The 21,933-nt window shown below is 47.2% G+C and overlaps 1 protein-coding gene across 3 annotated transcripts in view; it reads right to left on the bottom strand.

The window, feature by feature from the left end:
- Nucleotides 1-4,874: 4,874 nt before the first annotated feature.
- Nucleotides 4,875-21,933, bottom strand: part of Tio (zinc finger domain-containing protein tiptop) — a 150,222-nt gene continuing 133,163 nt past the window's right edge. For all 3 annotated transcript variants that reach the window (XM_071707420.1, XM_071707421.1, XM_071707419.1), the window contains 2 exons: nucleotides 14,523-14,766; nucleotides 4,875-12,372 (listed from right to left, as the gene is read on the bottom strand). In XM_071707420.1, coding sequence (XP_071563521.1) covers nucleotides 8,682-12,372; nucleotides 14,523-14,766 — 3,935 coding nt within the window. In that variant the 3' untranslated portion in view covers nucleotides 4,875-8,681. The remainder of the gene's footprint in view (nucleotides 12,373-14,522; nucleotides 14,767-21,933) is intronic.

The following is a 21,933-nucleotide window of genomic DNA, read 5'->3' as shown; positions in this document are numbered from 1 at the left end:
CACGTAGTAACAGGATTAAAATCCTTGCGCGCAGCCACCTCGAAGGACGTATCCGTCGAAAAAACACCTGGGTCTTCTTTCCTCCGCCATCCTTGAAATCGGATCGGCGGACAGTGCCTTCCGTGAATTTTGTGGCTAACTTCGACATCCTGTCCGATATATAGACGGGCGATTTCTGCGATGCCCTTATAAATTTTCGTTGCATGTAACACAATATTAATTATTAATTTTCTTAAATATCAGAGAATTAGATCAAATTAGAATCCACTTTGGATATTAAATGGTAATTCTAAAAAATTGCTATTCGAAACCAGGACAAAAATAGACAGATTCAGTTAAATATACAATGAACGGAAAAATAAAATAAAATATATGCAAAAAAATTGGTTTCCGCAATCTTTTCTGTGCCTCCTATTTTTTTTCTATTTCTAGAATATAGCCCTCGCACAAAACGTACCATCATCGACATTCGCAAGGGCCAGGAGATCCGAGCTGGGGGCACGAGCGGCTGCAGATAGTCGTCGATTCCCCTGCGACATAACTACGTATTATAGGATGACCACTAGGCGAGGATTAAGCCTCGATGTCATCGATGTGGCCGGGCATGAAGTGGGTATGGAACGAACAGTCCTTCGCACACGGACAACCAGCGCGCTGGTTATCGGCCGGCCGCGACCGCTACAAATCTTGGGCTATCGTCGAATCTCTCCTGGTTTTTGGTGGCTCTCTAATGCCTCTGCTCTCGCTTTCGAACATCGCGAATGCTCAGGAAGGGACTACGTTGACTACGGTAGAGAGAGAGAGAGAGAAAGAGAGTATGCGTATGTTTGTATATGTGTGCGCGCGCGTGTATGTGTGTGTGCGGGGCAGAGAACGGGTAGGGGATCGAGGAGAGGTCTCGTGGACTTCGATGGATATCCGGTACCCATATATACCCATCGGTGGCGGAAAGGGACACGGGAATCGGCAACGGCGGTGGTACTTGTGAACAGGGGAGAGAGGAAGATCGGGAGAAAGAGAAGTCACACCGAAGGTATAGATAGTAACTAGGGATCCCCATAGCTCTTGGCGTGGTGCACATAAAGAACAGAAACGTCGGGACGTGTTCAAGACGAACTGCGCTTACGCGGACGCGGATTGCGCTACGAGGATGAGACGGCGAGCGGGGAGGGAGATCGCGCGGCGGAGGACGGTCGAGGATATCGGTAAAAGGAAGAAGAACGAATCCAGACGCCGATGAGAGAAGGAAGGAAGGGGACTTGCGACCGACGTGAGTTCATCGGCGAGCCAATCGCCGAAGAATTGCCGATTTCGATATCGTCAACGGTTTTTTGATATCCGACAGCGATTCTCATGCGGAATAATTTCATATATAGCAAGTTTTTAATCTTCATGAAGGGAGATCGTTCTCGTATCTATATGTGCCCGTTTATTGCGGTTATTTGTGCTGAAAACTCTATTACGAAAACGAAATCATGCGTTAATCCACGCTGCAAGATTGCCATTTTCTACGTATTCATCTGCTTCATTCTGAGATTTCGCTCGTCAACTACGAGAGTTCTATTACAGCGGTCCTCATCGACGCGGAGATATGTGTGTATCGACGGTAGCGTTTAAATACCGTTGGAAGGAATGAGGGCTCGTTTCTTTAAGACGAGGGTTAGTTTAAGGGCCGTTCGAGAATCGGTAGCCTCTCCGGCGATGTTTTATTTTATCCTCTCCGCTCCATAAGATCGCATTCTTTACGACCCATTAGACGAATTCATTACCAGCCCCGGGCAATAGGTAGGTGAGGTCCGTAAGCCCTCTTTTCTCCTTCCCTCTCCCCTTTTCTCTCTCTTCATCAGTTATCCTCCCACCCTCCCTCCCATCCCTCTCTTCTGCCTGATCTTCTCTTCTTCCTGTCTTTCTGCCTTACACTCTTTCACTCCGTTTCTCTCGTCTCTTTTCACCCTTTTCTTTCGCCTTATGCGCGCGCGGAACTTGATCGTTCTCGTTCTGAATCGTCGACTTATCCTCCCCCCCCCCTTCTCGTGCTTTGCCCGCTTCGGAAACCGAAAAGGTCGGTTGCTTCGTAATTATTATTCGAATGGTCGATCGAAACCGAGCGCCGATCGGGCGTATATGTACGTTCTATGTTTACGATAACGTCGCCCAATTGATGCGCCGGCTGATGCACCCGGCGATTTAGATAGGGAAATCAGAGGCGATGCACCGATTCGAATTGAATGCACTGGCGATTACCAAGAGCATGTACGCTCGATCGACGGTTTTTGTTACAGTGTATATCGTGGCTATCTTCGCGCGCAATTGCGCGCGCGACGATAACCGTCGTTCTTTCCGCTGGGAGCGCATTATCGAACGCAAACGTTTTAGCGCTCGCGCGCGCGAGATCATTCGGTTACCTTCTTTCGGATCGACGAATCCGTGATCATTATGCTTGAGTAATTACGCGCCGTTGACCATGCGTAACGGGCGACTTCCGGAGATCGAACGTTTGCGCGGCGCGGCGGCTTTAATAGCCCGACTCGTGGAATCAAGTCTTATCGAGGATTTATTGGGCGCTCGCTAAGATAGAGCAAGATTTAAATTCTTTATCGTTACCGTTACCCATCCGTCTTGCGCCCGCCCCTCCTCTCGGATTTCACTGGCCTCATCGGCTCCCTTTTTCGCCCTTCACAAATCCTCCTTTACGGTTTCCTTTGCTATTGAGCTCGCGATAGGGCTTATACCTTCGAATTCGAACGGACGTATTTCGTAGTCGACCCTTAATCGCGAACCTCTTACCTGATTTTACGAATATTGATGGACTCACGGTAATTTGCAATATATAATATTACGTTTCGTATGTTAAATAAGAAAATAAAGCGTTTCTCGTAAAAAATTAAACGTCCAACCTTATGGGTTACACCCATCAGATGTATATCTCGGATTTTATGTGTTTCAGTTCGTCCAACGTAAATTATAAAACTATCACACATTCCGAATTTTTATATTTTTCTGGGAAAAAATCAGAACTTTATTTTAATATTTCAAATTTTTATTTTTCTTGTCTTATGTTGCTCTACCTTCTCTCCTTCTCTACCATTACCTTTTAATATTATACATCACGTATATTTTGCTACATTAAAAATTAGATAATTAAAATTAAAATTTATCTCACAAGACCTACCAGAAAAATTACGTCAAGCCGGCATTTGCATTAAGCGTATTCAGTAAACGTTCAGAGAATGTGCCCTACACACTTAGAGAATCGCTTCATTCCAATATTAATCGTTCGTTAGTCGAATCAAGAGTAGCTCGGAGAGAGAGAGAGAGAGAGAGAGAGGGATCGTTCCCGCGACGGCATCACAGCCGCCGATCCTCCCTTGTGGAATAAGCGAGCGGAGTAAGGTAAAGAACGGCGGCGCGGGGGGACGAGAGGCAGCCGCTCGGCGTTGTATCAATTCATTAGCGCATTACGGTTAAAATAAAAGTATCCGCGTATCTGCGGCATGCGGCGTATCTCTTATGAAGAGGACGAGTAGTGGCCGACCGGTTTCTGCAGCTCCTCTACCCACTCCTTCCCTCCCACTTCCTTGCCCCTGTCTCTCTCGCGATGTGTCCCCCTCTGTCGCCGTTCTCCCTTCGGCTCTTTCAGCGGACCGACCTTCACCGTGATTTGCTGGCTGGGCGACCACCATCCGGCGACTCGAAGTCATCATTATGCACCGCAAATGGTGAAAAAAAAGAGGAAGAAGTAAAGACGACGCGCGAATCCAGTCAGTGTGGGTGAGGAGGAGGAGGATGAGGTCGAGGCGGGGGGGGGGGGGGGACCGAGGAGCGGGCGAGTGGGATGATCGGGGAATTCGTTGGATTCAACGAAGGGTCCGAAGGCGAGCGGCGGCCTTGAGGGAGATGATATCTCGCGGAACGTCTCCCGGCTGATAAGCGAAATCGTGCGCTCGTAATATGGTATACAGAGTCACCGGTTTATCTAGTTTATCCGCCGACCATGTCTATTCTTTGCGGCTAACATACGCGGGGGTGAGTTTGATACTGATGCGGATACATTCGATGCGGTATTGTATGGCACCGAATTAGCGAGCATGCACGCGGACTTCGGACTTGCTCGCTATATTAAGGACTCCGTCTCTTCCCTCTTTCTCCTCTCTCTCTCTCTCTCTCTCTCTCTCTCTCTCTCTCTTTCATTCTCTCACTCTCTGACGTTCACAGACGTAAATTTGAGTGCCATCTCGTCGAGAAGGCGAGGAGATAAGCCACGGAGTGAACGTAGACAGATACCGGTATTTCTAATTAATGCATCTATCGAAAGAAAGCGAAGAGTAGTTTCACGCTTAATGATCGCGCGTCGATAGCACGAATCCGCATTATTAGTTAGATATTTAACGACTCAACCGTCAGCCGTTTACTTAAAGACACGCCATAGTGACAAATTATTTCGAACCAATACTTACCTGGTGTACATACTCCGTACGTCGTCGCTCAGATTAATAAGAATTAATCGAGACTCGCGACGGCGCCAGTTTCTTGAAATATGTAAAACCTTCAGTCGTCGGACGGTTGGTTGCAAGTCGCTCGGGACGCCTCTCGATAGTTGTTTCTTCGATTTCTCAACCGGAGAGCCTACTACCTGTGACTTGATTTCCATGAGAAAGCGTTGTATGGATTTAAATTAATAACCATATAATGAAATAAAAATTTAGATTCGTAGTGTTTTTATAGGAAAATTAATAATACTTCATCTCCATAAAACATTTCCGAAAAGATATCGTTCCGATATGGTAAATACTTGTCGTCGAGAGTTCTTAAAAGATTATCGATTTTTGTTTGGACGATAGGTAGGAAATAAATACACGAGACACAAGCACGCATTCTTAGTTTATAACATATATATTTATTTGAGCTTTAATTGCATTTTAAAATACAACCGAAATAATTAAATAATGACAAATCTGGTAAAATGGTTTCAAGAGTCGCGTATACATGATGCATATCTTTGTGGTTGCGTGTTTGTAAGTAGGTAGGTACGTTTCGAGCGTATCATTCGCACGGCTGGCTGTTCCTTTCCTCGAGTGTTACTGCGACAGTGTTACGCGTGTTTTTCACGTGTGTACGTATTGCGTGCGCGCGTGTCGTGTACATGTGTGTATATAGGGGTACATGTATTATGTTGTGTTGGTCGCAGCCACGTAATCGTCTCGCATTACGTTCATCACACTCTCAGCAGTCGTATATAATTACAATATAATAATATTATTATTATTATTATGTCGATAAATACTTTTAAAGTCCGCGATGGAAGAATTAGAGTTTACAAGAAATACGTATACAAGTTTATGTTCCGTTCTTTTCCGGCCTTCGTTGTTGAGGGCCGCACGCAGCTGCTCCATCTTTTCCGGTCTGCTTCTAGTCTCTCAATCTCTCGGAAGCATTCTTTCTCATACTCAGACTGTCACTCTATCCTTTCTATCCTTCACCCCTCTCACAAACACATACAAACACACACAAACACATACCCACGGACACACACACACACACACACACACACACACACACACACACAGTCCCACTCACACACGCGCATTCTCTCTCGTTCTCTCTTACTCTCATCATCACAACATTCGTATTACCGTCTGATCCACTCGCGCCCTATGCTCTGCTATTATCACTACACTCACCACGCCACGCATCATCGTAATATAATAATCGTAATTATATAATCAATATACACAGTAGTCGCGATAATTCGAGTGATAATAATGACAATATTTTACACGTAGAATGACGCGTTGGCTCGCTCACGGCGCAATAAATATTATTTGAACAAAGAAAATTTACAATGATCTACACGTACGCATTTACGTCGAGAAAATATGCGTTCTTCGACAACCATTCTTTCTCTCACGCATTTTTTCTTTCTCTCTCTCTCTCTCTTTCTCTCTCACACTCGCTCTCCACTGTTTCATGCATACACATTCGACTCGCGTGTACTTATTCAATTAATCGCGAGCCTCGCTATTGCACCGCGTCTCCGCACCTCTCGGCTCTTGTCGCTTCTACACTCGCTCGTGTGTCTCCACACCTTCGATTCGTAGCAGTCGTAACGCTCTCCGAGGCGGCTCTCGTCCGTCCCCGCGAGCAAACTCACCGGTTTTTTTTCGTAGTAATAAGTATCAACAAAGAGATTCCTATACAGGGTCGAACCCTAGCCTATCCTATGCGCTAATAAACTACGGCCTTACGATCTAGAGGTATACATGCTGACGATCTTACGACAGATGATAGGTAAGCTTTCTCTTTTTCTCGCTCTCTTTTTTTCTTTCTCTTTCTCTTTCTCTATCTCTTTCTCTAGCCATTTCTCTTTTGCTCTAATCAATTTTTGCCGTTTCCTTTGTCTCGTCGCGATCTTGCTCATCTCACGTCGTAAACGTCCTTAAGTATTTATAAAATCACAAACTTGGCCGCGTGCCGAGCCCCGTGACTCAGCAGTGCCGCGAGATATGGTGGCATCACAATTTAATTAACGCTCGTTCAACACCCACATCTTCGTTACACCCTCTCACGTTCCTTGGGCACGAAAGAAAGTAAGAGTAGCTGGTACAATTCCTTAATTCTCATACCGATGGAAGGAAAGTGATACGAAAAAACGGAAGGCGAAACGTGCTGCGAGAAAGTCTTAAACAACACGGAAATGTCGATTGTACAAAGTTATGCGCGTCCTACTTTGGACTCATATTTCTATAGCGATTGCGATCGAGGAAAAATTCTGCGAAAAGCAAAAAAAAAAAACGAATTCTCTCGCGACGTTTCCCATGTTGCACGTGATTCCATAGCGAGAAGGAAACATTCCGAACGATTACGCGCGCAGGTCTACTCTAGAGCATAATCTTCTCGTAACGACTAAAAATACAGTAAATGGGAAAAGAAGAGAGGGATCAGTATAAAGGAAATAATGAGAGAGGTGTATATAAAAACGGAATTTGAGGCCCCTCTTTAATGTAGAATTTTTGAAGGGTCTGATGCACGCTAATCGTGCCAACAACCCAGGAATGATAAGATGCATCCTCGATGATAGACTAAAACGATCGCCAAAAAAAAAAACGGAAAAGAAATCGTGTTGCGTCTGCATTTATTCTGCGCGAGTGAACGAAATCTTTTACTATAATAATATCATCGCAACGGCGAAGTCTTTTCGACGGAGATATCCACATTTAGGCTGAAAGAGTGCAGTGGCGAGGCTTTAAAATTAAAACAAAAATAAAATTATATATATGTTTAATGTTAAGAAATAAAGTTTATTAAATTGATTTTTTTGCAGAATGACAAGCAACCTTAAGTTTGACAATTTAACCTCGGCTATAGATTCCTCCGTGTTTTTCTATGAAGAGATTATACGGTACATATCAAATCACTGATATTTTCAAGAAAATGCAGTACAAAGAAGTTCTCGAAAATTATACCATTCTTTTAGCAGGAATTAATTAGTAAGGAATTCATAATACAAATGGATAATAATCTAAAACTTCCAAGCTTTGCAAGATGTACTTGAAATAAAAAGAATGCGAAGGAATTTTGCAAAATATAAATAGGTCATCTCAGTCGTCATATTTAAATCTAATCGAACTCTTATAGATAGAGCTATACGTAAGAACAATTTGATTTTTAAAGATCTTTGGAAAATTGTACAAGAGGCCTGAGAGAAGGGGGGGGGATATAACACTGGAAAAGAATCTATATAAAAATTAATTAAAAGAATGCCAAGATTGTGTCAAAAAGTCAAATTGAAGAAAGGATTCTGTTGCAAAAAGAAAATTTAATCAACTTTATTTACTAACATTGTAAATGTAAGAAATTTTGTTGTTTTAATTATAAATTTTATTCAAATAGTGTGTGTACGTTCGCATAAATAAAAATTTATATTTTTAATAAAATAATTACATCTATAATGAATCATATCATATTTTATATAATTATAATTTTATACAAAATTATAAGATACTTCTTTGCCAACGGTAATATATATGACATGACTCTAATCACCAATTGATTTTTTTTATATCACTAGTTAATTCTTGTAGCCCTCTCTAGCAATAAATTATAATTGTCAATGTATAATATTATCTATATTTTGTATTTTTTATTGAGCAAATAAAAAATACAAAAGGGATTCATACAGAAATCTGTAATGATTAAAAGGTAAAATTGATAAGTTCAATTTTCAGTGCTATAAATGTGCGAAAACAGATTTTTTCTTTATTCTTTTAAACATAAAAATCATCTTTCATTCTTATGGCACCGAAATTTAAACTCAAATTTATATTCATTTCATACGGATCTTTGATCCGTAAATATATATCGTATGATCAGAAGAAAATTAATGATAAAAAACTACGAATATTAGAATTTGATTAATCTCGTCTTACACGCAACGGGATTTGTCCTAAATGCATAGATGATAATGTGAAATAATTTTGCAATTATAAAAGCTCCCATTATCGATATAGCCACGACACAGCCTCTTTAAGCATAAACCCGAAGACGTCGGATGCGCGACGACGTCGTTCGGCGCGGCGGTGTTCGCGGGGAAGGGGATGAAAATTTTCACATCGCTAGTTTTACAGTCGTTACAGTATAGATACACTTATGTACAAATGGCACCGCTACTTACGGGGCTCGGACTATACGTATTTGCTGGACAATTGCTTTGCCAGCTCCGTATACTTGAGAAATTTGGAGTGCGGGCTCTCCTCGAGGGGTGAGGCCGCTGACTGCGACGGGCTGCCGTTCGCCTGCGGAAGCGGCGGCGACTTGTTGCGCTGCGACGTCGGCGGTGACGAGTTGCGACTCGGCCCGCCGGAAGTGCCCTGGGAAACCGCCGCGGCGGCTGCTGCTGCGGCTGCTGCCGCCGACCTACCGATGGTCAATGGATCGGGGATGACGCCGTCCTTGACAAAGTGCATCTTGGACAGGTGGTGCCTGTATGCACCTTTCGAAATGAAGGGTGTATCGCAGAATGCACACTTCATTATTGAATCCGCGGTGACCACGGCATCATTACAGGCCCAGCTGAAAGCCAAGATGGCACCTGGCGTTGGCCCGGGACCCGGACCGGTCACCCCTACTGTGCTACCGCTGCCCGAACCGATGGTGCTGGCTCCGGAACCACCCCCGGATCTCGAGGCTCCGCTAGCGCCGGGACCTCGCGTTTCCGTCTTATCGCATAATTTCTGCAAGGCCGCGAGAGGATGGCTACTTGTTTTACGTCCTTGCGAGTCGATGTTGTTACCGCCGCCACCACCGCCACCGCCGGACAAGCTGTCGAACATGGAGGAGAGCGCTCCGAGACTGCTAGATGCCTTAGTGTCAGGCGTACCCCGCGGTGTGACCGATCGGTCGCTGCTGGTAGGACTGCTCGTGCTGTTCCTACAAGGGCTACGCGCGACCTGTTCCACCTGGCTGGTCGACCGGGGCGTAGGTGGATTCATGCGAGGCGACAGAACTTCTCGACCGTCCTCCGGCGTCTCATGGATGCTGCTTCGTCGGTGATTGTAGGAACTCTGATCCTCCTCGTCTCTGCAGTCGTCTACTATTTCCTTCTTCACGAACACCTCCCTCGTCGACTGCGACTGCTGTTGCTCTTCCTCGGTCGCGCCTCGCTCCTCTGTCTCCTCGTCCCTCGGTTCTTTCTTCACCACCACGGTAGACGACTCCTCGTCCCCGGACTCCTCCGTGGTTTGACGATGGCGACTAGGTAACGGGGTGGCCTGCTTCTCGGGAGTGACGCGATGATGATGAGACCGGGAACTCGAGTGTCTTTCGTGACTCGCGTTAGACAGGTCCATGCGTCTCTCCGGTGTCATGGTATCCGTCCTGCCGCTTCCTCGCTCTGATATCGAACTGGACTCGCTGCCGCTTCGTTCCCTTCTCGCCGCGGCATTGGCGTTATAATGTTGCTGCTGATGCTGCTGTTGATAAGATCGTAGTAGATTCATCGTTTGCGGATCCACCAGAGGTTTCGTGTAATCCACGCTCTCGTCGATGCCCAAACGCTTGAGAATGCTCGTACCTATCGGCGCGCCGGGCTGAGTGTGATGCAAGCCGGGCGTGCCATGCCTCACGCGAGAATCGAAACTCTTCTCGATGAGCTTCTCTATTGCGTTCAAAACTGACGGCGAGGTACCTAGCGGAGCGGTAGTCTCGTTAGCGGTCGGTGTAGGAGTATCTTTTCCCGGTGTCGTCGCGTCGCTGGCCGAAGATGGAGATCGGTGGTGTCTCGACGATATCGAAGACGTTTCCTCGTTGACGCTCTTACGTCCGCTTTCGGCCGGCGGTAACGTCGCGGGCAAATGATTGGACATGAGCGCGTTCTTCAGGAAGTTTCGCTGATTGGCGCCGACCGTGCCTGCGCCGATACATTGACGTATGTGCTCCACAAAAAGCGGAGTCTCGATCTTGTCGCCGCACTTCTCGCACGTGATTCTGCCGGCGTGTTTGCCGAGGCTGTGGGTTAGACCGACGGCAGCGTCACCGTTCTTGAATTCGTTCTGCGCGCGTTCCAGCTCCAGCAATTTCCTCACGGGCAGTGACTTTTTCCGCTTCTCGCGCGTCTGCCGTCGACGTCCGCCGCTTTCAGTGATCGAGCGCATTATATGTTCCTTGTAATGCGAATTTTTTACCATGTGATTGCTCAACTCCTTCAGGGAGCTAAACGCTTGATCGCAAACCTTGCAGGTCAGCACGGCGCTAACGTGACTGCTCGTGGCGCCGGGACCGGGACCACCGTTGTTTCCGCTGTGAGGTCCGGACCCTCCTCCCGGCGGTCCTCCTGCGCCGCCTCCTCCCCCGGCGACACTTCCGCCACCTCCGGCAGCACCGGTAGCACTACCGCCCTTGCTTTCGTCCGATGATTTCCAGGATATTATTTGTTCTTGAGAGATGATGTTTGTGTAATGTTGCGTTTGCTGCATATGCGAAGTCATCTCGGCTAGCGAGCGGAAGCTCTGTCCGCACCACATGCACTTCAGAATCTGCCGCGTTTGTTCGGCACCCTTGCCCAACCAGACATCCTGACCTCGCACGAGCTTCCGCGGCAGCGGCATCGTTTCCTTGATCAGTAAATTCAAATCGGATGGACTTTGTTTGTTGCTAGGTGTGGCCGAATTGTTACTGCCGATATTACCGGTGGATGTCTGTGGTTGATGCGGCTGTTGAGGCGGTGGTATGGTCGGCATCGTCGTCTGTTGTGAGTGCATTCCTGGCGCTGGTGGTGGGACCGGCATGTTCACGCCACAGTGCTTCGCCTCCTTCATGTGCGTCGTCATTGCGGCCAAAGTCGGGAAGCTCTGTTTGCACCACACGCATTTCAGAACATCCTTCGCTTGATCGGCACCTTTATTCAACCAGTGGGACTGCCAAGCGCTATGACGACTGCTGGACGTCGTCGCCGGCGCGTTGGCACTCGCGGCACCACCGCTTCCGGAAGACGACCTGAAAAGATCCTCGCCGCCCAGCTTACTCAGCTCGCTCATTTTCTCGAGTGCCTTTGTAGCTTCGCTGGGTTGATAGGGCTTTTCTAACGCGGCTGGCGGCTTCATCTTCCCGTTCCAGAGCTGATGATGATCCACCACCCCGCTGGTGCTCTTCGGCGAAAGCTGCTGCTGACTAGTAGCTGCTGCCGCTACCGCTGCGGCGAAGTACGGAAAGTGCGAAGCCACCACTGGAGACGTCCAAGGAGACACGACGGGCGGTCTACCGAAACCGGATGGCGTGACTCCCGGTGCTGTTTCCTGATGGCTCGAGGAACTTGTCGTGGAGGCCAGTCTCGATGACTTGCGCGGTGGCGGTGGCGGCGAGTCTTCCGGGCCGGGTCGTTTCCTGCTGGGTACCGAAAGATCCAACGGACCATTGTTCGTCTCCGTCGAGGAAGACGGCGTAGGTGGTTTGCTGAGATTTAATATCTGCTCTTCCTCGTCCTCCTCGGTCGAGGACGTTTTCCTCGTGCTAAAGTCCAGCACTGCCGGCAGGGGTGTCGCTGACGGCGAGATCTCCCCGACGCTGGTAGGCGACACCAGGAGGCCGGGGGTGGCGGCTGGTGGTGAACACGAGGAGGAGACCAGCGGCGATACCGAGCCACGCGATAAGGGCGAGTGGCCGAGAAGGAGGCGCTGATGGGTTTGTTGCAGATACGCCGCCATGACCGCTGCAGAGTGGGGTGGTAGCAGGGAGTGAGTTCCAAGGGGTAGAGGCACGATACTACTTGGACTGACCGGGCTCGCGCTGCTCCTGGTAGCAGGTGGCGGGGGACTTCCGGTCGCCGGACCGGATGATTCCCGAGAATCTCTCGAGGGACAGCGCGGACTCATTGGCTCCCTGAAATTGCAAACGATACCGAGCGCTATAATTTTCGAGTACGGGAGCGCGTATCCTTCCTTCGAGATCTCTTTAGGATTCGAAGTGGCTATGATGGATGGAAACGAATCTTATCGGAGCTTGGCGTAAAAATACGAAACGTTCACAGTCGAGCGGCGGTCATTAATCATGATAATCGCGCGATAATTTTCTTGTAACCGATCCGCGAGCGCCGCTGCATAACGCAGGTGACGCCGTGACGTTAATATTTCATAAGCGTCCGCCGTAGGAATTACTACGCAAACAGCTTTCGCCGTACTGTGTGATGGGGACGACGGATACCCGGAATCATCGGTGGAGGTAAACGGAAAAAAGGCTCGCGTGATAAATAGAGCCTAGAGACGTTAGCGTGTTGCAACGATGGTAACAGCGATGGATAATTCACGCATGAAAACGTCTGTCGTTGCTGGCGCGTACACGCGAAATGCGCATAACACATAAACGTACCTTGTAAGTAGACCGCGACGGACATTACAACAGGATATGACAGATTATTATCGACATCAAAAACGAAAACACACTACGTTACGCGATGAATTATTCGTCGATCTTAGAATACGTGTGTTCACCGTGGCCGCGAGTACGACGTTTAACGCTCGCGAGGTTAAACGGAGCCTCGTCCGTGGACAAATTACGATTAATTGCGCGTTCTGACGATGAACGTTAGTCATCCAGCTCGCGACAAAAACCGCGCGGATTGGTCGGAGTCGCCGAGTGTGCGGAAGCGATCGATACCTGTCGCAGCGTCATCAACGCACGCGAGGATCGACTGTCGGAAGGGAGCACGTGGCCGGAACGATTAGAGCTCAGCGCGGTCGTCGTAATGGATTGTGTGAGGCCTCGGGACGCGATGCGGCGCGGCGACGTTCCAGGCCTGTCGACGGCTCGCTCGTAACTGACTGTTCCTGACTGAATGCCGAATGCGTGCCGCGAGATGAAAGGGGACCGCTGCCACGCATGCAGGGGAAGTTTTTGGGGGCTGGCGGGACGGCGCGGGTGTACGCGGGGGGGCGGGGGCGCCACCGCCACCGCCGCCCCCGGTTAGGAGGCAGCGCGCCTGCTAGTGGGGCATCGTTGGTGTGGGACGATGTGTAACACGTGCCTATCTCTATTAGCCGTGTGACGTCGCGCGCGGCAGACACCGATATCAACTCCAACACCGGCTTATTTATCCCTATCCCGGAGCCTCGCCCGTCCGTCCGCCCGGCCGCTCGTTCCGTTACCACTTAACCCTAGCCGCCCGACGCTTACCTCGCGCACACACATATTTACGAGTGAGGCCTCGTGACGATTTGTTGCTCTTAAACAAAGACGCCGCGTGTACATACGCGAGGGGCGCCCGACGACGGCGAACATCAAAAAGCTCGCGGTGTCGCGTCGGCGCGGCTCGCGATGATTTAGATGCTTTATTATAAGGAGTCTCCGCGTCCGGATAAAGCACCGACTAATGAGTCGCCGGCAGACAACGTCGAGCGAAATTTAGGTACGAGCCTCCGACTTTATACCCGACATTACGCGTCGCTTCTACGACCGCCGTAAGTGATTTGCGCGGAGGCATCGCTCGCGCGTGGTTATCCGCGGCTGGCTTGCACGGGCCGCTACCGCTACCTCGCACGGGTAACGTTTGACGTCGAGTGTCCCTATCTTCGCGGACGTAACACCCACGTGTCGGGCACGCGGACAGAAACATGTATATATAGGCATCGAGTATAGCACGCATATATAGGCAGACACATTCGACTGACAAATGTAATAAGGAAGACCAAAGAAAGTTGATACGAGTATAAATGCTACTGAGACAGTGCGAATAAAAGTTGTCACTACTCGTTTGACAACACGTTTGAGATTGCACGAGTGATGTTTCTGGTCATTACTGTATATCGGTAGAATATCTTTTAGCTTCTTGGCATAATCAAGTCTTTCAAGTTTCAATAATTATATCTTTGTCAATATTTACTGAATACTTGGTCTAAAAATAAATGAGCACTTATTTCTTTTCTGATACGCACTTTTTTGTGATCGTGTTTCTCAGCAATCATTAAGACAGAGCAGTTATATGCACAGAACATCAATTGTACACGGATAGAAAATTATACAAATGCAAGATTTACCTATCCGGAGGTCCCGTGTCTCGCAGGATAGTCGGGTTTAACCTCGAGGTGGCGGAAGGCGGGGGCGTAGGTGGCGATGCCTCCTCATCGTCCTCTTCGTCCGTTCCCTCGGCATCCTCGTCCTCCTTCGCAGCGGGCGCGCAGCCCCTTTCGCTGGGGCTAATGGGACCATCCTCGTCGACGCAATCGCCCTCCTCGCCTTGGAGGTCCGTACCGGGCGCAGAGCCTTCGACGCCGTCCTCCCCTGAAACAAATCAACGAAGCAGCGAATTAGATAATTAGATCAATCGTAATTGAAAAAAAAAGAACTACTCCATTAACATGCCACATTTCATGAAATAACAGCGTGTTGCTACATTTCTATTAAATGCTTGTACAACGAATAGTTTATCGGTGCCACTTCTATAACGGAACAGAAGTAGTTAAGTCGCATTGGCAATCTAGATATCTCATTGACCCATCGGCGAATTTTCTATTACACTTGCAGATAAGACGTTGGACGTGAAAAATACGATATATGAGTGTATCGTTACGGAGAGGAAAATGTTCCCTGTCAGTATAATCTTGCGTGACAAGCGAGCAAACTTGTATTGCAGGATATACTTATGTATTACCAAGTAATTTAGAAATCAAAAAAATCGAGCGCGAATACGTATCGATTGACGACATCGTGTATCGTCTTTTCTGCGCGGAGATCGTTGATGTAGGACGCGAATCAAATCCTCCTGTCACCCGCCGTATCTTGATAGAAGAGCGGAGAAGAACATACGACCTAGGAGTGGAGATACTGAGAAATGACGAAGCTAAGTACCTAGGAGTGATATAAAGGTTTAGATGGCGAGTAACACAATGGCACTATCGGTTCATTTATCAGCCTTTCGCGACGACAGCGACGACGACGACGACGACGACGACGATGGCGACGACGGCGACGACGACGAATACGACGCCCAAGAGGGAGAGGAAGAAAGAGAAAATGCGAGCTATGTCGGATACGTCGACGTCGACGACGACGAGGTATTGTGTGGCGGGACAAGGAGTTCCATCATCTGCATTATGAGTTTTAATCAAATCGTTTCCATTTGAACCCTTGGTAATGAACGGCAGAACTGTCGCTTTGCGACTGTGCGGAGAACATGACCTAATCTAAGATCAACAAATATTTGCGGGGGAAATACATTGCGTAAATTTTGCTCGGAAATTCTACATCATATCGTATCTAATAAACGGCGTGTTACACCACGATTTAAATATTGACTACGCATTCACTAGAACGTTTCATTAAATTATTATCGTACAGTCATCTGATAACCAACGAAAGTAAGCTATACTTGACAGACCCAACTTCTAGTCGCCATCTTGCTCCCGGCACATCCTTTCTGAAGAAGGGAGTGCCGTGTCCTCGGTCGCGAGCAATCGCCAAGCCAAGCCGCGAGAGCAGGGCGAGAGCGGAAGGTGGTCAGCACACCTCCCCTCGTAGAGGGTGGGGACAACCAGGAGCACCGTCCTACTTTGCCGAGTGACCAACCAAACGATCGTTTGTCCGCGGACAGGCCACGGAAGAGGGAGAGAAAGGAGATCGCACATTGATCCGCGGGTGCATCAGCAACTAATTACGCAGATTTATGTCCCCATTGTCCATTGTCTCTCTACCGGGAGCGATTCTCCCGGTGCCCCGGCGCGGACCATTCGATGGAAGCGACTGGCCGCGCCGATCCGGTTGGAACCAGTCATAGGACGGCGAGAAGGTGCACGACTACGGAGAGAACAACGGGGCGACGACGAGAGGAGATAAAAGGAGGACCTCTCGGAGGATCGCTTGGATCCAGACGCGTATCGAAGAGGGGAATGCAAGAAGTCGAGGAACCGAGCGGGCGGACCACCAGCGGGCAGCCCCGCCCGCTACGAGAGCGCGGTCCGTCTTCTACCCTTTCGGAGTCCCCTACGGGCGCTTGATCGCGAATCCGTGGAATCTAGTATTTGCCTGCCGCTCATTTCTATCCCTCCCTAACCACTCGCTTGTCTCTTGCCCGTGACAGCTGAATTCGAAGTGATACTGTTTTGAAATTTCAATAACGTAACCGTTAGCACTGCGCCACCTTCGTCTCCAGCCAGAGACTTCAACGAGCGTTACTCCGTTACTCCATTTCTGGAAGCAGCAACTAGCATCTTGATACGGTTTTTACACGTACACGTGTGCGAATATTACATAAAAAAAATAATTGTTCATAAGCGTTCATCAGGAAGGCAAGATTCTCTACTTATTGTACAATCGATCCATAGTGACGAGCCATTTTAATTTTTTTTGAAAGAAATAAAGTATATTCCGATGACTTGTTTATTGTATTATATTCTGAAGCCACGGAGACTTCAATTTATTAGAGTACCGACCCAATCGTAATGACAAGGGTCACCGAGAGTTCCGCGACTCGAAAGTATTTCACCGGCGATCAGGATCGATCGGATGTCGACGTCGGGCTCAGTAGGATGCAAATGCTCGCACGAGCGGAGTTCGTGCGGGGCTATTGGCAGACCACTAACAAGGACCGCACCGGGTTGCACATCCCGGACGTAGCCCGCCGGTAAGATACGCCTCGGGAACGAGGAGCGTGGCGTACCGAGCTTAAAAGCGGCCGAGTCCTGACACTCGGCGAGATGCTACTGGCCGATATCCGGCTCCTCCTGTCCTTGGCTCACCCGAACCCGCTGCACGTTAGAAAAGAAGCGCAGCGTATTAGCGGGCCTGTGCTATGCGGAGAGCGGGTCGCGCTATCTACGATGGCGATGGTTCTGCGCCAATAGCCCGCCTACGACTCTTGGTCCAGAACAATAATTAGTCTTATCGGCGAAGCATCCGCTTTCAAGCCCGTTACGATCTCTACTTGATTTTTCTGTGCATTTTCTCTCTCTTTTTCTTCTTTTCTTTCTTTATAAATGTGTGTCTCTGCGCATTCCCTGTTTCCCCCTTTCGCCCTTTTGTCGTGCCTCTCCTCGCCTGCCTTCCACGACGAACCTGCGCACGAGTTACGGATATAGATAGCAGACACCTGCATATATTGGCGTACACATGTTGGTGATGTACCTAGGGCTAACTGGTATTGGTACCACAACGGTATTAGCTATCCTGTAAGCTAGTCGTAAGTCGAACAACTGAGCTAGTCACGCTCGCTATTCGCGAGGACGATCGGCAGTTGCTAATTGCTGATAAATTCCGAACTTCTGTATGCGAAGCTTTGAGAGCGTATATATTGTGAAAAAAACTACGTAGTATAACTCGGCCTTATATAATTGTGTTAACGTCGCGAACGTTCGCGAACGTCGCGAATAAATTCCATTATCGCAAATTATAAAAAGAATTACAACATATAAAGAATTTCAAGGACGGCGAGATTTAAAATAATGCTTGCAATTATTCATATTTCCTTATATTTTATTTTAAAAAACCTTAATTTAATTTATTTAGCAATTACAGAAAGTTTAGCAAATAGAGAATTTCCTTAACTTATCACAGATTAAATTAAATCTGTGATATTTATTTCTTACATAATCTTTCGTAACATGATGTAATTATGATACATCTTTTAAAATTGAGAATAGAACTGATTATTTTCCGTCAATTTTTGAATGTATTCTTTTGAGGCCATTCTTCCGGAAAACGATTTATCACTCTTAGACGTACGAAGGCGGAACGAGTCGTCGAGATGAAACGCGGTAAGCCTTACAAATGGCAGAACGAAAAATAAGGTGTTAAGACAAGGATCCTTTAGTGCATGTTCATAAATTGCGGCCGTGAGTAAAGCGTAAATTTTAGCGTTCATAGGCATCCACACTAGTGTCAGCTTGTGTACTCTAGTGATTTACGCGCAATTAACGCGCTAAATCAGTTAGGTTTGCTTGTAATTAGCATCTACGCCGAACGTTCATCCGGTAAGAAAATTTATAACGCGAGGTGTCTGTTTAATTGTTTGTAGAAAATCTGATATGCAGAGCGGCAGCTTTAAAAGCATAAGATATCGAATTCTTTCTGTAAATATGATATACCGACACAACTCGGCGCGATTAAAGTCACAATTAGAAAAGAAGCAATATTAAAAACTATAAATAGCAAAATTAAAACGTTGCACAATATATCATATTTTAAAAAGCTATTAAAAGCTCAAGTATTGAGGATAATCTAACACATTATTTCAGTAGAATATCAAACTATATCAATCCCTCTGGAATATGGACAAAGTGTGATGTATCACGCATAAAAAAAATTCTCCCTTCAGAAATTACTTTATATCTATCGATTCAATGTATGTACTAGAGTTACTAGACATTCACAATCAACTGTGTGGGAGCTACTACGTGCACGAACATCCGCCGGCCTTTACTCTGTTTCTCATTGTCAGACAGGCCGTCGGTGGATACCGGTAATTACATAACCACCGTGTTAGAATGTAGAGCTGCGTACATCAGAAAAGATCTTCGCGAGAGCCGCATCGGCTTCACGGTGCACGAAGTTAATTTCTCGTCTCTTCCACGTCGGGACGGCCGAGCGAAGTTGCCGGGACGCCTTCCGAGACGGATCTTTGATAAGTAGTACTACTCGCGCACGGTTATCTCGGCGAATATCCCGGGGAGGCGCGGATCTTTTCTGCCTCTCTCTTTCTCTCTTTCTCTCGGCAGCAATGACGCCACGCCGGGGCAAGTAACCGGGTCGAACTTTAGCAACGTCCTGGCAATAAAACAGTACATAATAACAAGCCGGCGGCTGCGGCGGCAGGGAAGGAACAAAAGGAGAACCCGGAGGAGGACAGGAGAGGAGATGAATTTCTGATGCGAGAACCGTCGGAAGGCTGGCGGGGAGAGTGACAGGAGGCAGACGAAGAGACGAACGGATGGACAGGCAGACAGACGGACGAACGGACGGGCGGACAGAAGGACGAAGAGGGACGGCGAGAAGAGGGAGGCCTCGCATTGTGATTCTCTCGCGGTCTGCCAGAGAGTGACTGACGGGTGAATCCGTTTTCTCCTTCCTCCGCGCCTCTTCCTCTCTCCCTCGCGCGTGCCTTCTGTCCTTCTTTCCGTGTCTCTTTCGCTTTCCTCTTCCCCCCTCTTCCCCCTCTCCCCCTCGCGCGCACCCCGCGCGATTCCTCCTTCTCTCGGAGCAACCGGCTTTGAAAGCCTCATACTCAATCCGTATTCGAGAGATACAAGACGTTGATTTACGACTTCCTCAAGTGATGATCCAGATTTTTCAGATCGATCGGGAGGGTCGCGTTTCAAGCTCAGAAGAATATCACTCTTGTTTCGAGAGTTTGGAGGGAGAAGACGATTATAAGATATTCTTAGAATAACATATATTTAAAATGCCGTTGTAAATAAATTGAATAACAATTATTGTGATAAAAATAGAGCAATATAGCCGATTAGTATAATTTTCCCTAGTCTAATATCTATATGCATAAAGTAAGAAAAAACTGTTGCTATTTGAGTTGTAATTTTTTAAACCAACATCTCATACATCTGAATACATCGCAAAAAAAATGAGATAAAATTAAAAATCATTGTCCGATGTAAATTGAGTTGAATGACAAAGATTAAGATTTTAATTTAAAAGAAAAAATTTACATTCTTAATGAAAATTAAACTACCAATTGTTCACTCGTTCTCAATATCGCTTCAAGAAAATGCATCGAGAAACATCCGAGGAATTAGATCAATGCACTTGGTATCGGGGACCACAAACAGACTTCTTTAGCATTCGATCCCTTCAGACTCGTCCTACTATCTTTCTTTTTTTTTTCTTCATTTTGGTCCTCGATCTTAAGTCCCTTGAATGTCAGGTGGTCAGATTCGTGACTCACTTAGGTGTTCTTTAGGACGACGTGAACAGAACAAGACGACAGGCTCCAACCGAAGACGGAGTACCTTCCTACCGTTGTCTACCTGACTGATTGACTGATGAGGCGACTGTTATCCTAAGTCAACACTCACTCCATCAGTCTGTCGAATTTCCCCTTCCCCTAGCCCATTGCTGCGTTCCTCCGCTGATACTCGCGTCATCGTAAATGATGTTCCCCGATCAGATCCTATATCTATATGTATAATTCCTGAGGTGGCCCATCGAAAAAAATTGCTGACGACATTGATGGCCCGCGTCCATTAGAAATGCAAGTAGAAAAGCACGATTAAGATTAGGATAAATATATGGGATACTGGTACTTGAAATTGCAAAAGTTATTTTGAAAAGCAGTTTGTAGCGCGATCATCCGTTTTGGAATGAGTATAATTTTGAAAGACGTTAATTTTCCTGACTGTGAAATTTATTTTATGCAGATACATACAAATTTTTCAGTTAAGGCTACTCATCCGAAAATGTATGAACATTTCTTAATCAAATGAAACTTCAACTCAATCCGTCTCATATGCATTAAACATGTATAGGAATGCCTGCGTAGGGGCCATCGGTTAACCGTTTAAAAAGCGATCGACGGAAGCATGCCATGCTGCGGGGTCCGTTGGAAGCGGAATCCACATAGAGCGTGCTCTCCTTCAATTTTCCACGGATATTCCGAAGTCGCGGCACTTGGACACGCCTCGTTCAATCTCGCGCGATCGACAAGGGCTGTGAAAACCCCGAATCCGCGTCGCCCGATTGCTTTTCCCTGCTGCCGTCGCCTTCTCTACGTGTACTCGAAATCTTTCCCCGTTCTTCTCTTTCTCTTTCTCTCTCTCTCTCTCTCTCTCTCTTTCGCGCGTCCGCCTTCCAGCTACCCTTTCAAGTTGCCCTCGCCTTGAAATACCGAGCTCGGAGATCTTGGATTTCCGGGGCCGGTGTTTCTGCTGCGAAATTGTCGTGCCGCCTCGTAACAAAATCGCGCGAACTGCCGCGAATATTACGCGCCGCAATCCACGGAGCTTCGTTCGCGCTTTTCATTTCGTTCGACCGAGCGCTACGAAATGTGACGTCTATAGGACGCCTGCCTATGCGCGACTTCGACTGGTATCCGTTGATTCGACTGGTGCTCGTCATGAAGCCAAAGCTAGTCTCAGACAATAGTCTCTAGACGAAAATCTCGGTAGCTTCCATTGTCGTTTTCCGATGGTTAGTAATCATTCAGCGGACGTATACTGTAATTTATTAAGATACACGTTGGTATCCCCTTGGCTTGCCTCGCCTTTATGCGACACCATATTTTTCGGTACTTTGACAAGAAAGACCCAGCTAACGTATAGAGCCGTACACAGTAAAAAATAAAATGTTAATTGTAACATTTTTCAAATGTCCCAGAAAGTCCACTCTAAATTTTATGTTAAAATAACTCATTCATCGTGTGTTACTTGTTGACAAATTAGAAATGTTAATTTATTGACACTATATTTTACATTTATATGTGTTCTTTTAACTTTAAGTATAATGTAA

Source organism: Temnothorax nylanderi, unplaced genomic scaffold (assembly GCF_030848795.1).
Source record: "Temnothorax nylanderi isolate EJ_2023f unplaced genomic scaffold, tnyl_v1.0 TNYL_tig0058_pilon, whole genome shotgun sequence".
NCBI lineage: Eukaryota > Metazoa > Arthropoda > Insecta > Hymenoptera > Formicidae > Temnothorax > Temnothorax nylanderi.
Note: the sequence above shows the minus strand (reverse complement) of the source record. Positions and strands in the feature narration are given on the sequence as shown.